This window comes from Aricia agestis, chromosome 1 (genome assembly GCF_905147365.1).
Source record: "Aricia agestis chromosome 1, ilAriAges1.1, whole genome shotgun sequence".
NCBI classification, from domain to species: Eukaryota; Metazoa; Arthropoda; class Insecta; order Lepidoptera; family Lycaenidae; genus Aricia; species Aricia agestis.
In genome coordinates this window covers 23,124,615-23,141,181 of record NC_056406.1, presented here as the reverse complement: position 1 = coordinate 23,141,181, position 16,567 = coordinate 23,124,615, and the positions used below count along the sequence as shown (strand labels likewise).

The following is a 16,567-nucleotide window of genomic DNA, read 5'->3' as shown; positions in this document are numbered from 1 at the left end:
AGTTACTAAAATGGAAACTGTTTGACAATCAAATTAAAAATATAGGAAAATCCCTCATTCGGCTAACTTCAATTTATATTTTGTCACCAACGGCTACATTCATTCCATACCCTTTGCTGCAGCTAGCACCACTCTTGGAGGATTTTTCAACTGCTATTTACATGTTATTTACTGCGTACAGCTGGACAATTTTTCAAGCGGCCTCTACACGTTGGCCGTGTTTGGCGAACAGAAGGGGACGGCGCTATACCAGAAAGAAAGACGCAAATAATTCAATCTCTTTTTATAGTATAGCGCCGTCCTCTTCTGTTCAGCAAACACGGCCAACGTGTAGAGGCTGCTTCAAATATCCCCCATGTAAGATAGTTATCCTCCATCTACCCTCCATAAAAATAAGGAAATGTAGGAAAAATATCATCATACAGCATAGTTCCATTGTTTTAAACTAGATGTCGTTGTCCTACTTATTTTTAAAGCAACTCATATTGGTAAAGGTTACAAAATAGCCGTCCTTCACGTCTTGTGTATTATGTATATAATGGGAAACATTTTTAAAGAGGCTAAATATATTTTTATTTTGTATCGAATGGTTAAATGCTAATGCTATCTGGATTCTAATTTCAAGCCATGATTTTTTTCTTGATATTGCCACACCTGACTTTATTTGACAGATGTCGTCAAACTTCAAAATCTGAAGGTTGGCACTAGTGATTGTGACATAAAGCAAGATGGCGAGTTCATCTCCGGTAGATCGTTCGTTCCGTGTTACTTCATCATACATTCGATGACTTTTTTAGTTTATTTCATGGACTCATAGCTATTAAATTATTATAAAATATCGAAAATATTGTGTAAGTGTTTGTTATCGAATTGTAGCGGACTTTATCTCAATTCAGATGTGCATCTATCCCACCTGAGGAATGTTGGTTTTTTTCAGTGATTTGTGATTCGGTCAGGTGTTTTCGTTTTAGAAATAAAAATTTTGTCCTTGCGCAGTGAGTGAATTTACTGAATTTAAATGTATTTGTGTCGTGGGGATGTTAGATGTCGGGACTGTTTTCAATGTTGGGAAACAAAAGCTTGAACTATTTGTTTTGATAATAGAACGTGATAAAATAAATTGAACAGATTGGACGGAGATTACCCCGGCCTGAGTGATGGCCTTCAGTGAGGTGAGTGTTATGTCTTTATTTTAATAATTACATTCCAATACATCACTTTCTGTATGCGGCCCAGTACATGTCTTCTCAAAATAAACACACGAGAATGTAATACCAAGTCGTTATCGATGACACGTCTACAGCTTATTTTATAGAAGCTACATGGAAGTAAAAAGTATTTTGTTTAGGTTGCTATTGTAAAGGTAGACAGTTAAGTTGTAACCTAAAAATTGACATAAAATCGTATATATTATATTGCCTATTCTAACCTATCCTCATAATATTTTTGTAATATGGCTAAGATAGATGTACATATACATATGTGTATATGTACATTGGTAGATAAATTAACTTTATATTATTTAAATTGAATGATCAATAAAAAAAACAAATATTGAGACACTGAGGTATTTAATTTTCATGACTTAAATATCTTACAAATTCTTCAAAATAACATCAACTTAAAAATATGGAATAAAAAATGTGATATTGTTTCAAGAGAAGGATCAAATTATACATTTTAATGATTTTGTAACAATAAATCTATTTTCACATTAAAACAATATTTGGTTAGTTCTCTTCTTATGTAAAAAAATACAATAATGATGAATGACCAACAATTGATGATATTTACATTATAATAGCAAAAAATTCTATTACTTTATGTGCTTCGTACATATCTGTATTCTGTAGTGTACTGTCAGTCTGTACATATTCATTCTTGAATCACTGAACATATAATTAGAATATTTAATATTTTGGTATGGATTTATTTACTTTGAGTGAGAGAAAGCAAGGATGTTGGATATGATAACGGAAAAATGTAAGCTATAACAGTGGATCCCTCATGACTGCTTTGACTTATAAGTGCAGGATTTTGTTTACACTGTTTCTGGAAACATCAAGTTCTTTTATAAACATTATTTTTTGAAGATTGACTTCATATACTGGTAAATGAAATAAAAAAATAAATTGCAATTGGCAAGAAGATTGTCTTGCTGAAACTAAAGACAGTTAGAGAAATTTGGCTTATTTTGGTCTTATAATCATTGTTTTGGTTTTGGAAAAGTTTAGACTAAGTATAAAAAATGTTTGAAAAATGTTATAGTTATCTGTTGAAACTTGGAGCAAAATTATAATATGTGTAGGAGTAACAATTATCAATAAAAATAATTATAAATATTAATGCTTAACCCAAAAGCATTTAACATAATTACCTATTATAATTTTATTTATTTTTTAACCTATTAGCTACAGTAAAATACATGAGACAACACACACAATTTTATTTTACCTGTAATTATGTGTCAAAATACATAATAAGTAGAATTTTGAGTGGACCCAAAAATCAATACACATTTTCTTAACAAATATTACATGTGCTATAAATATTGCAGGTACCAAATCAACCACTCTGTTTTTTATTATATTCCCAAGTTACTTAGGAGTTACATAGGTTTAATTCACATTTACTTTATAATAATTATTTTAGTTATTTTAATTTTTTAATAGCGTTTATTAGATATTTTAATAGCGAAATTTAAGTTTGCTTAAGGTTACATTTTTATAGTTTCAGAATGGCAACACTACAATATAAATTAATTTTTGTGTGGCCTGTAAATTTAAAAAAAGATTTAGATAAAGAAAAAAAAAATGTGTGGACTGTGGCCTGTGGGTAACACTCATGGCAAGTCTTATTTTAATTGTTCTTAGAGAACATGATATTGGCTACATAATGCAGAATGCAACTTATTGCCATATTGCCACAGTATAATTGTTATACAGTACACCATTTTCATACTAGAATCAGATTTAAAACTTAAAGACCTGACTGTGTCTGTCTCCAGGCTGTAACTCAAGAACAGTAATACCTAGAGAGTTGAAATTTTCACAGATTATGAATTTCTGTTGCCGCTATATAACAACAAATACTAAAAATAAAATAAATTAAATATTTAAGGGGGGCTCCCATACAAGAAACATGATTTTTCAAACATTTTTTGCTCGGTATCAATGATGACAACAGGTAGGCACTTGAAATTTTCACAAAAGCCTTAATTTTAAGTGTACTTTAATAATGTATAATAATATTTAAATAAAATAAAAATAAAAAACACAATTTTTGCTCTACATATAACGGTACGGAACCCTTCGTGCGTGAGTCCGACTCGCACTTAGCCGATTATTTATATTGCGCTATTGCTATAAGACTTAGGTACATACCATTTATAATTTCCAAGTTTTACCATCAACCGTTACCCGCTCACGAAAATCAAATATATTCGGAGCGAAACTGTATCGTATCAAGGTTAAAAATTAAAATTTAACCGCAAAAACAACACCATTACTATCTTATCCTTATATTATGCTAATTTATTTTAATAAATTAAAAATTATGTACGTATGAAATTTTTATTAAGTAAGTATACAAATTTGTTAGAATAGTGTAGGGTTTGGGAACTTGCTGGTCATTTGTTTTCACCAACGTCTGCTGTTGTAGCTGACTAGAAGCTCCAGAGAATAGAGTGGGCTTGGCGCACAGTTGCTTGAATTAGCTAAATAATCATACAAAATAATATGCAGTTTCGATATAGTTTCGATGAAGTCTTGATATAAAAATTACAAAACTCTCAAAAACCTTAACTTAAATCAAGAATTAGGTTCTGATAGTACCTTGGTATAAATAAAAATAAAAAATAAAAATTGTTTTATTTCTGAATAGATTTTAAGAAAATACTTTCAGAATGTTGATACTACATGATGCCTACCACCGGTCCGGGAACTAACCCAGCGAGAAGAACCGGCATAAGAACTCGCACGGGGACCACTTTTTTACCAAAAAAAGTATTAAACCTAAAGTTTAATTTACTCTTTAAATAGATGGTTGTTAGTGTTTATTTGAAGTCTACACGACGGGCTTCTAAATTTTTAAACATAATTTTAAGTATGTTAAATAATTAACCTCCAGTTTATGTACAAGTGCAGTTGTGTTATCTATATGGGTTGTGATTTCCTCGTATTAATGTTCGCACGACTGCCATACTGCCTTTTACAGTTACAATAATTGTAATTTGTAGGTAAATGTTAAAGGCACTAGTCACTATGTTACTTTATAATTGTTGATAATATTGTATGCGGAATATGAATAGTTGAATACGTCAACTAAGTAGTACATGTTTGAACACGATTTAATCAGCATTTTAGACTGTACCCGGCGAATCATGGTGGTAGCGGTCATTGACTCCCTGTCAAGAACTTGTCATTTTCTATATAAACCGCGATTGACAATGAAGTGATACTAACAAAATAAAACTATGAGGTGTATAGTACTAAACTAACCCTAAATGTTTGTGCTTGTTCTAGATTTTTCAACATCCGTAGTCCGTACGCGTCTCAAATTATACCTTGTTTCTTCATAAAGCAATCCATCATAGAACAGAGTCACATCAATATTTTGACATTGGCAACTCACTACGGGGCCATTTTTAAAAAGAAGAAGAAGACAATGATGTGTCAGATGTTCATAGTACATTGTCAATCGCGGTTTATATAGAATATTACAAGTTTTTGACAGGGAGTCAATGACCGCTACCGCCATGTTTCGCCGAGTACAGTATAGTGCCAAATGTGGCCGCCAGAACAATAGATTTCCAAGAATCCGAGATCGAAGGATTAAATGTATTTTGAGGATTTCATACTCGTAATATCCAATAAAATTTTCCTTCCTATCATTTAAATAATCATTCCGAATTCTATATTATTCATGGCATTTCACGGTGATCCTGACAGGCCATGCGACTTACTTTTGTCTGTAACTTCGACAGCCTATTTACAAAAGTTTAATAGTACCGTTCAACGACACAGTAGTTCACCATTTAGTCGTTGTCATGGCAACCATAAACAGTTTTTGTGTGAGCGTTTTCGTCGGAGACCGTGTCGATCGGGATTTGCAGTTGTCGCGGGTACGTTGAACCGGACTCATCAAATGCTCTAACCTGCGGCGTATTGCAATTTGCATATTGCCCAATACGCGCACTGTGAACTGTGACGTCAGTCGTCACAATATATAAGTAATACATATTATACATATGCGCACCGAAAAATGTGCCTCATGGGTAAGTGTGATTTGAAGTTTTATGATTTGTGTTCCAATTTGTAGTTTATACGAAGGCGTGACCATCTATACATCTATACATATAAATAAATTGGAGTGTCTGTTTGTAATATTGAAAGAACCGTTTTTTACTACATGCATATGAATGTATATACGCTACATACACCAAAACAATATTTTTTACAATTTTTGTCTGTATGTCTGTCTGTTTGTTCCGGCTAATCTCCGAAATGGCTGGAGCGATTTTGACGGGAATTTTTTTGGCAGATAGCTGATGTAGTAAGGAATAACTTAGGCTACTTTTTAACCGACTTCCGAAAAGGAGGATGATATATTTTACTATTTTTTTTATATTTGGGCTAAAGTTTACGCGGACAAAGTCGCGGGCAACAGCTAGTTTTAAAATAATATAATAGTTAATTATTGTGCACTGGCTATATCCTTTTAATTTAATAACACAATGCGACGGTTTAACTAGCAATGTTAATATACCGATACGTAGCAGCTTAAGAGGATACACCAGGGGCGAGAGAAATTGAAAATAGGTATTTGAAAATGCATTGCTGTCCACCGCAGAGCGGTGGGAGACTTGAGGTTGGAGATTGAGGTTGGGAGCGCGATAGAGACAATACGACAAAAGTTCTAATAAAAGAACAGAAAATCTTCGATTCGTTGTCCGCTGATTCCTTCTCCAAAATTTAACCGATTTAAGTACTTTTTTCATTAAGAATTCTTGAAAAGGCTTGAGCTGTGTTCCTATGTTTTATTTTTTTTGTATATTTTAGCCAGTATTGTTTTCTGGGTGTTTGAACACAGAGGAAAATCTTGCCATTTATTGGGTTTTTGGAGGTCCTTTTTTTAATAATAAAATTATGAAAAAAAAAAAAGAAAACATAGGGACATGCTAATAGTGGCCATAGATATTCAGGAAAAAAATCATAACTCTACCGGCATTATCCAGGGAGGAAACAGGGGACAGCGTTTGTATGGAAAAACGGCGGTGTGGACTCCTCTTAAGCTTAGGTATGATTCTATTGAAGACTAATGGAACTGTGTTAAAATGGTTAGAGTTTAGACGAATTTCCATTCATCACAATTAATAAAGAAGTGTGTGGATGAACACGATAAGTAGCATTTTGTTACATACGGATATTTACTAACTTTTTCCCTTATAATTTGAACAAACCTTGTAACTTATTCACTTCATCACCTGACTAATTAATCTGACTTCACATAAAATGCACAGTTTTTATATTGCAAATAATTTTTCCCTTCCTAAAGCCTCTATTTATGCAAAAAGACGCAATTCTTTTACTGTTTTAGTTATCGTGTTCATTCGTACACTCACGTCTTGAACTATTTCGCTGAAATATCCTCGTTACAAGCGCTTGTTACGAGTTTGCTTAGTTATCTTTTGTATAATTACGTGCGCAGGAACAGTCAACAGAATGTGTTCCACATTTGAATTCGAAATTATTGTTCCATAATCACATCGTTCGGTCGTTGTTTGAGTTTGATAGTAATGTTAACTCGGCGGGCGGTTGGACGACTTCCAAGGGAACGTTTAGTAGTTTGGTTACATTGTAATGTTTGTCCTACATAGTAAACACGGAACGGAGGTGTTTGACTTATCTCAGTGTCGAAATAGCGCATCACTTTGATCCCGGCCATTAAAAATGTCGTATTCTTTATCCGAGCAAATACCGGCAAGGCAATGTATTGTAAAATGTGCCAGGTTTATAGTTTAATACATTTTGTTGCGTCGACATAAAATGTTTAACTGCAATGTCGTAAATGAAATATTTTGTTAGACATTTTATAGAGATTTTTATACAATTTCTATGGACCATTTCAACTGATAGATTTGCTGACTTATCAAAAACTAAGGCTTGCAGCTCGTCTCTGCAGTAACATGTTGTTGTAATGTTACTTTCATAAATACGAATAACGATAGTGACAACACCGTGATTTAACTCAGTCTCTAACTCAGTCAGCAGACTGGCGCAAGTTGACTTAATTATAAATTATAATATTATTTAGAGTGCTGTAGAGCCATAATAGCTAGTTAGTACTAATTATTTGTTTTTGTATTGTATTCGGTAAGTGTGTCGAAGTATAGTACACCTCTGACCCCGGCGTGATTCATGTGGAGTGTGGACTATTGGGCCACGGGTGAAAGGTGGGGTACTGCGTTTCGTGCAAGCGCCAAAACGGAACATTTCGACCTTAAAACTATAGCCATAAGGTTTAAAAGTGGCACGCTGCTGGTGACCGTGACTGCGCCGACTTTATTCATTGTTATAATAATATTATGTTAGGTAGTATGTAGGTGAATTAGTTTTATTTGTTTAATTATTACTAGGCATAGTAACTACTACTTCGACCCCGTTACATGTCCTATATTCTCGACTAGATGACGTCATAATCATAATGGCGTCATGGCATAATTCGGTTATCGCGCGGAAACCGTACATTTTTCCTGGATAAAAAGTATCCTATTGTCCTTTTCCGGGACTCAAAATATCCCCATACGAAATTACATCAGAATCGGTTTAGCGGTTCGGGCATGAAGAGGTAACAGACAGATACACTTTAGTATTTGTAATGTTTGTATGGATTGCTGCTGATGTATTTTCATTAATGACAGTGCATTTCGTATGGTGTATTGAATCCAGTCGAAAGTTTACTATTACTGTGTACGGTTATTGTATGTTTACCTTACAATAACTGTTATAATGTTAACAACTGTTATATGACTCCACAGTGTATGGCAGACATGTGCTTATATGATTTAAACTGAGCAATTAACATTATTTATGTCATTTCGTTGTGAAAATGTTCGGTTGCTAAAAAGTAAAATGTAAAATTTTGGTGTCTGTTACTGTGATGTTTTGTCCCCTTTTCACCAAAATGATAACGTCAATTACTATCGAATTAAGAATTAGCTTGTAAGGTAATTCTTAATTCGATAGTTGATGTTATCATTTTGGTAAAAAAAAAATAGCTTGTAAGCTAATGCTTAGTTCGATAGTTGATGTTATCATTTTGGTGAAAAGAGAACAAATAAAAAAAATAGCTTGTAAGCTAATTCTTAATTCGATAGTTGATATCATTTTGGTGAAAAGAGAACAAATTTTTAAACCAAATAAAAAAAAAAAGTTCAGTACGTACAAAGTCTGTTCCAGGCAAAAAAGGAGATAGACAAATACATAGTCATAATGTGAGAGTAATATACAGGGTGTAACAAAAACAAGTGATAATACTTTAGGGTGTGTACGTGTTCCTTGTAGAGAGTTCACTGTGAAAGTAGCAGCGCTGAAAGACCAAAATTTTTTTTCACTTTTGTATGGGGAAACTCGTGACGCCTTGCCCATACAAAAGTGAAAAAAAATGTTCGTCTTTCAGAGCTGCTACTTTCACAGTGAACTCTCTACAAGGAACATGTACACACCCTAAAGTATTATCACTAGTTTTTGTTACACACTGTAGATAGAGCTTGTGAAAGAGACAGGCAGGTTGCAGAGCGCAGTTCGATGGGCGAGTATATTTCGTGTTCGGTCACCGAATTGCTCGGTACACAAACACAATTTATTTCTATTGCTACATTAAATAATCGACCAAGTGCGAGTCGGATTCGCGCACGAAGGGTTTCGTACCATTATGGAGCAAAAATAGTAAAAAATTGTGTTTTTGTATGGGATCCCTAAATAATTTATTTTATTTAAATTTTATTATTAATTACTAAAGTATAAATATATAGCTGTTTAAATATAAATATATAGCTGAGTATTTTGTGTACATTTCAAGTACACCTAATTGTTGTCATCATTGATACCGAGCAAAAAATGTTTAAAAATCACGTTAGTTGTATGGCAGCCCACCTTAAATATTTATTTTGTTTTTAGTATTTGTTGCTATAGAGTATAGCGGCAACAGAAATACGTAATCTGTTAAAATTTCAACTCTCTAGCTGAACGTTCTTGAGTTACAGCCTGGAGACAGACGGACAGGCATCGAAGTCTCATGAATAGGGTCCCGTTTTCACCCTTTGGGTACGGAACCCTAAAAAACAATATGAATGCTACAGACAGTAAAAGATATTAGATAATATATATAGGACATGATTTCCACCTGCTGCCCCAGTGGCTGCTCTACTTAGGTATCATTAACGTGTCTACTATATCATGGTTTATAGCCGGGTAAAAATACATCGAGGGGACCTTTATTGGCCCCGTTTGTTATAATAACTCTAACTGGTTATTATAATTTATAACGTTCAATAGACTAATCGGGTGTAAATAGAAATGTGGTTGTTGTAGACGATTATTTTCTTATTGGATTTTGTCTGCTACTTCGTTCTAGCTAACGTCTATTTTCATTTTTCCATGGTAAAAAAAATATATTGTACGTTTTTTCTATCAAATCCATAAAGTTTATATACTAGGTATACCTAGTAGGTATATTAACTTTATGGATTTGATACGATGAGATACTACGATGAGATTTGATCATGAAGTTAATATGTAATATCGTAGAAATTCGCGCAGTTCTATTGCTATTTGTTTCATTTATTGGGACACGAAAATGTTATACCGTGTATATTATATGTAAGTATATATTATTTATTATATAATATGTATACATATTAACTTCATGATTAAATCTCATCGTAGTCGGTTTGCGTACAAAGATTTAAACAGAGTCTATATTTTGCTATCATAATTTTTTAATATATATGTACTTACATATAATATACACGGTATAACATTTTCGTGTCCCAATAAATGAAACAATTAGCAATAGAACTGTGCGAATTTCTACTTCCGCGACCCGACTATAGCTAATTAGCTATACTCAGACGAGGATTTACAATTTGGATGCACAACTATCCAAGTCTGTTATTGACAGGCAAATTGATGTCTCTGGAGTCTGCGGTTGTATTTCCTTTGGTTCGTGATTTCCTCCTCCTCACATTGAGGCTAATATCCATGGAAACGATCGGTTATGACTTATGACTTATGAATATCATTTTCATGTCTTGTGTGTTCCGAAGTTGTAAACAGTTTGCCAATGCGGTATGACTGACTAACATGTTGCTCAATGATGGATAATAAGCGTTAACGTACGTGTACAGGGAACGTGTACTCGCCTTTGCCATGATCGACGTTGATTGTGCATGCTATCGCAAGCGGGGTGGCCTAGAAATGCCTGCACACTGTGGGGAGACTGCGAGACGCGGACAACCGCTGGTAAAGTGGCGGTGGTTAGTACGTGCCTGGAATTTTTCCAGTGGAGCACCATAGGGTTTTAATGGATATAAGATCGCACGTCCGGGGAGTCCCACATACCCCGGCCGATATCCGAAATCCGATGGAGATGCGCAAAGCAGGCTGTAGCCCAGCGTAGAAAGGGCCTTTGTTTATCAGAGCATTGCAAAAATTTCATGACTAAATAGTAAATACCCTCTGATAACGATAAGTTATAGATTGCACAGATAGTGAACGCCAGTCACTGTCCTGGATTATAATTCACAAGGCTGCCATCCATATTTATAACGTTGCCGATAGAAAATCGCTTCCGTCGTAAATCGCGAAATTGTATTAATATGTCTATCCATGCTCTATTTGTTGCGGTTTATAGATGGGATTCTTTAACTTTACATACGTGGGAGAGCCATGCTTCGGCACGAATGGGCCGGCTCGACCGGATAAATACCACGTTCTCACAGAAAACCGGCGTGAAACAGCGCTTGCGCTGTGTTTCGCCGAGTGAGTGGGTTTACCGGAGGCCCAATCCCCTAACCCCTACCCTATTCCCTTCCTTACCCTCAACTATTCCCTTCCCTTTCCTTCCCTACCCTCCCCTATTACCCTATTCCCTCTTAAAAGGCCGGCAACGCACTTGCAGCTCTTCGGATGCTGCGCGTGTCCATGGGCGACGGAAGTTGCTTTCCATCAGGTGACCCGTTTGCTCGTTTGCCCCCTTATTTCATAAAAAAAAAACTTATTAATGAGGTGTGGAAAGTGGGTGAAAGTATGTAGGGCAGTAGATAGCATCAGGTGTGTTGTGCAAACTGCTAGGACTAGGAAAACCAATGTTTTAAATATGGATCATATTGACTATGATGTATTGCAGCGACGTTGAGTTTTTTACGTTACTTACTCGCCTTTTACGTTTTAAAGATAGCTGTCAACCAAATGAAATACAGATCTAGCCTAGGCTAGAGAATTTTCCTCTGAAACAAAAGCCAGCATCCGCTACTAATACCACTGATACTATTAGAAACAAAAACGAAATGACATTTAACTTGGCTGTTTTTCTTGTTATCTTTGACCTTTTAAAGTTACACCATTGTGTTTATCATTCAAATATGTTATGTAAGGCTTTTGAAATATCCGATGTGTGTGGGCCATCGTTCGGTAGAGATTGGGCAAAGGAATCGGGAAATAAAATATCTGATATGGTACATAATATTTTAGTTAACTACCAAAGTATACCAGAGTATAGACGATAGAAACTGTAACATTTTGATAAAATATTTTAAATGTATGAAGCAAAACGGTTGAGAAGTTTGTTGATGACGATTGACGATAAACAAATAAACACACACATTAAACCGCAATCTTCGAGTTTCAAAAACTTAATAAGGGGTTAACATATAGGAGTTAGTCATAACTTATGACATTCAAACTTGAATCTGGAGCCGCGGAGTTGGGCGCAAGAATGTTATTACTAAAGTTTTGTACGAAATTCGCCTGCAACAATTACGCAAGTAACTAATAACGAACCCGCAGAAAACTGGAGCGCGCGAGGACGTAGTTTACATATTTTGTTCAAACGACCAAACGTTTTAAAGTATTTACAAAACCTTATTAGGTTTTTCGTGGGTGGAATACAGAGCCAAAAGTGTAAAGATTGGGACGTTTTCTCATCGATAGTACGTTTAATTATGAATCAGTCGGTAGGTACTCTGATGTAACAGAACTTAATTAAACAGCATTATTTCGGAGTTGCACAATAAATATGTCGTCAATGCATTTCATAAGCGTGTGGGTGTATGAGCATTACCGTGCAGTTACACGTCGCTCGAGCGGTTGTAATTCATGCTAATTGCGAGTGTTGCAATGACCTTGGACCGACAGTTCCTAGTGTTTGCTCAACGTCTCTAAGGTTTGCATTGTGAAAATTGCATTTTCATCACACGCTCTCTACGGCTCGACGCGGAAAACCCTGCAAACGACAAAGTAATCGCGCCCTAACGAGCATTTGCTCGCTGCAGATGAAATTTGGCTACTGCGACGCGATATTTCTGAGAAAATATCAAAGGTTTTGATGCTTACACAGAACTTGCGGTGGAGGAATGTTATGCGTAGAGTGGCAAAACCTTCCTAGAGGTGGCGAACAACTAAGTTTATTTGGCGAAACTGAAGGGTTTAACATTTTTCTTCTTATTTAACTTGAAATTGTCACGGATCTACCAATAACTTGTTCTGTGGGTGCCCACTAAACAGATCTAAAAATCGGATACTGCTCCTTCCCACTATTGTTGCCGAGCTATTTTAAAGTCGTGCGCGGCATATATACCTACGAAACATTGTACGTATTTGCTACGTTTTTACTGGCTTGATGACGGCGAACGGTTGAATGGTGGTTTTGGAAAGTGCCCCCGGCTAAGCCGAACGGTCACGCAACGTACGGACGATTTAACGAACGCAACACTCGTTTATTACGGCCCACACTTATCGCGATCATATTAACTTGTATTTTTATATAATTAATAATAGGTCATTAATGTGTGATGTATTAATATATGTAGTGCAGGTTTTCTATAATTCCAGGGCAGGATTATTAGCACATTTTACTCGTACTTGAATCACGAGGATCTCAAGTAGAAGCGAATAAAGATTATTAATAGGCATTCCTAGCTTAATGTAGCTTTTGAAATGTAGTATGCTCCGCATGGTATCCCACAAAGAGCAATAAAACAGGATATATTCTTAAACGGCCGCAATACACGATGGGATTAAAGGATAAGCGCGAAAGCTAACGCTTCTTATCGGCGCACAGAGTTAGTAATACAGACATTATTCTCGCATTCAAGTAGGGAACATAATCTCGAACACTCGCCGAAGATTTATTACACGGATCCCAGGCCAGGTCTCGATCTGAATACGAACCATCAGTCACTGACATTGTAGCTGGTGTACTTAATTATAACTCAATTCAAATGCCAGGATAAGTGCTGATTAACTTGATACAGTAGCTAGCGAGATTACGGAGCTGCAGCAATGTGAGCTATGGATACTCGTTTATTGACTGAATTTATGTAGTGCCGAATTTCAGAGATTTGCTACCAGATACACATAAAAAAAGTGAAACTTTTTCATGTGACTGTTATAACTTATAATAATTGTCAAGTGGCTTTTCAAACGTATCACACAAAGTAAGCATTGATTAGCATAGGTAATAGTAGAGTAAATACTTATTTTACTAAGGGGGCAGCGAATCGCGCTGTCCTGCGGGGCTAAAATGGTCACATTTAGCAATTCCTCTCAATCAATTCAGCAAATGAATTGTCAAAACTGTCAAACTGACAAATGTCAAATTAGCAGACTTGCATTTTGCGATTTTAAAAGAATGAATCATAACATGATTCATAATACGATTCTTCAAAGCGACCATTTTAGCCCCGCTGAGCTCGCGTCAACGATACCTGGCCCTTTATACATGGCAACATTATGCGAGTACGTTTTTTGTGGGAGGTAGCGCTTATGGGCACTGGCACGTTAGCCATCTCGCTGTTTGTGCTCTTAGGTAATATCGAAAGCGAGTCGATTAACACACTTATATCGCGCACGGTAACGACTTAACACCATGGTACTGCCATTTATTACGTTCTGATAGCTTTTATGTAAGATCTTTTGATAACTTGCTGAGTTTAGATGTTCCCCTTTCTTTGTGCGCCAGTTGGATCTATATTGTTTTGTTGGCATAGATTGGCTCTGGTTTTTCATTTTTAAATTTTAGTAGAGATAATGGATGCCGTCAGGTTTAAGGAAATAAGAATCACAAGCCTGTGAATGTTACTACCGTATCAAAGGTTACGAAGAATAACATTAGTACCTAGTGTTAAATTTTTCTTAAGTTACTATACATTTTCTTACCTTGTTAGTTACTAGTCATAATGTCAATCAATTTGCATAATGCTAATAGCATCTTGGCAGAAAATAATAGATTGTGTTTCTATGAAACACGCGCATTATATTGTACATTACATAAATAGCATCAACCACATAGACCGAGCCGCTTTCTACCTACTTGTGCGTAATTGGATATAGTGTGAACTTCCCTATTCATTAACTCTCATAAGTCGTACAATTTCATCCAACCTCGGATTATATTATGCGAGAGACGTTTTCAATTATAGCTGCCTGTTTGTTATGTTTGAGTTTGTTGGAGGCGTTCATCCCAAATATTTAGGCTTAGCTACAACCACACAACAGACATGCGACAGAATAGATAAGCTCTACAAGATTTTATACAAATTGAGTGACAGATTGATCTTTGTCAACCTGTCATTTAATTCATATGACTTTATATTCTACCATAGAAAGAAACTCTTACTATGGTGGTCATGCTAAGCAAGGAATCCATTTGTAATTAAGGTTATTTCGAAGTAAATCATACAAACCAGATTATACCAGATTAGGTAAAAGCAACTCTCAGTAAGGAAGACTCGTATGAGTTACATTTTAAACCGGGCACTTACGTAAATAATAATCAATAAGATTGTTTAACTGTGTAAGTTGATTGTGTACTGTATATTTGCGGATGGAAAAATATACATAAAAGAGATTGGTTGCTGGTACTGTCTGCCTTCTTCCAACTTGGAATATATTATGTTAAATGTATAATAATTATCTGAGAGAAACCGTTAAACGGCCAATTTTTATAATTGTGTTAATAACGAATTTAATTTAGGTTTATTACAAATATAAGATATTCGCTTTCGTACGTCCGCGTCCGTCCCAGCGTGAAGACAAAAATATTATTAATAAATAAATAGTAAATAGTATGTACTTATTTGCCAAAATATTGTATGATGTTCCTTTGGCTAATACTGTACAAAGGCCGCGCACACATTTATTATGTTCTCACGATTTCGTTTATTTCACGCAATTAGGACTTACGCAAACTTTTAGTTTTATATTTTCCCAATCGGTTTCAATTCACAAGGGCATCACGTTTTGACAAGCGTTAAAATTGTACCGAAACGATTTCAAGGCGTGTATTAGAAATATTTACGATCAAGTTCATACCGATTGCGATGATTTAGCTAAAATAATTAACAGAATATCAAGTCTATCTTCTAGGATCCAGATATATATACGAATATAATTCTAGCTTCGGATCCAGCTTTTATCGGAGCTTTTACAGCTTTACAAGAGAAATTCTTAGTTCCATTTGGAAGTTTCCTAAACGATACAAGAAACAAGCGCAAACTCCAAGTGCAAGGAGGTGGCGGGCGGGCCAATTTATTTGGTCCCGGGTTGTTGAGTTCTAAAATATAGCTGAGCGATCGGTCCCATCGATTTTATCCAGTTCGAGGTGGAAATAGCTCTTTTCGGACCATCGCTGCCGCGTTCGCTGCACACAACTCTGTTCGCCTTAAATAATTGAGAGCTCTCAAATAAGACACCTTTTCCGTTGTACATTTTATTCAATGCTAGTACTTCGCGTGAGTGCTTATGATACTTCAATATTTTCCACACGAGGACGTGAATAGTGTTAGTTTGTATAATAATTAATATCTAATAAAGAAAAGTATACGTTTGTTTTTCAGACTCTCTCTTTCTGTCTCTATCTCTTTTAATGTTTTCTTTATATAAAGGTTTTCTAGTTCGCAACATATTACAGCTGTTTAACATGAAAAATATGTAGCTCCACTTGGTGGCAACTGGCAGGTGGTTGGAAAGTGTATTTTCCTACACTTTCCAACCACCTTTTTTTTTTTTTTAACAAAAGGTGGTTGGAAAGTGTAAGAAAATTGTTATTGACAGTTTTTGAAAACACAAGTCGCCAGTCGCCACGTGTGTCGGGTCTGGGCTCTCATCTGAGTTCTGACCCGTAGCTTCAAATAAAATATCAAAAACGATCACTAAGATCAATTTATTTTGAACTGAAAGTATTTTAAAGTCTCTTATGAGCAATTAAAAACGAATGTTTTATGTAATGTTCTTGACAGCACGGAACCTTAAACACTGACCTCAATACATAGATGTTAGTTAAGCGA

General features: G+C 35.4%; 1 protein-coding gene across 1 annotated transcript in view; it reads left to right on the top strand.

Moving 5' to 3' along the window:
* Window positions 1–710: 710 nt before the first annotated feature.
* Window positions 711–16,567, top strand: part of LOC121739914 (serine/threonine-protein kinase 26) — an 84,991-nt gene continuing 69,134 nt past the window's right edge. Inside the window, exon 1 of the mRNA XM_042132541.1 lies at window positions 711–1,172. Coding sequence (XP_041988475.1) covers window positions 1,158–1,172 — 15 coding nt within the window. The 5' untranslated portion in view covers window positions 711–1,157. The remainder of the gene's footprint in view (window positions 1,173–16,567) is intronic.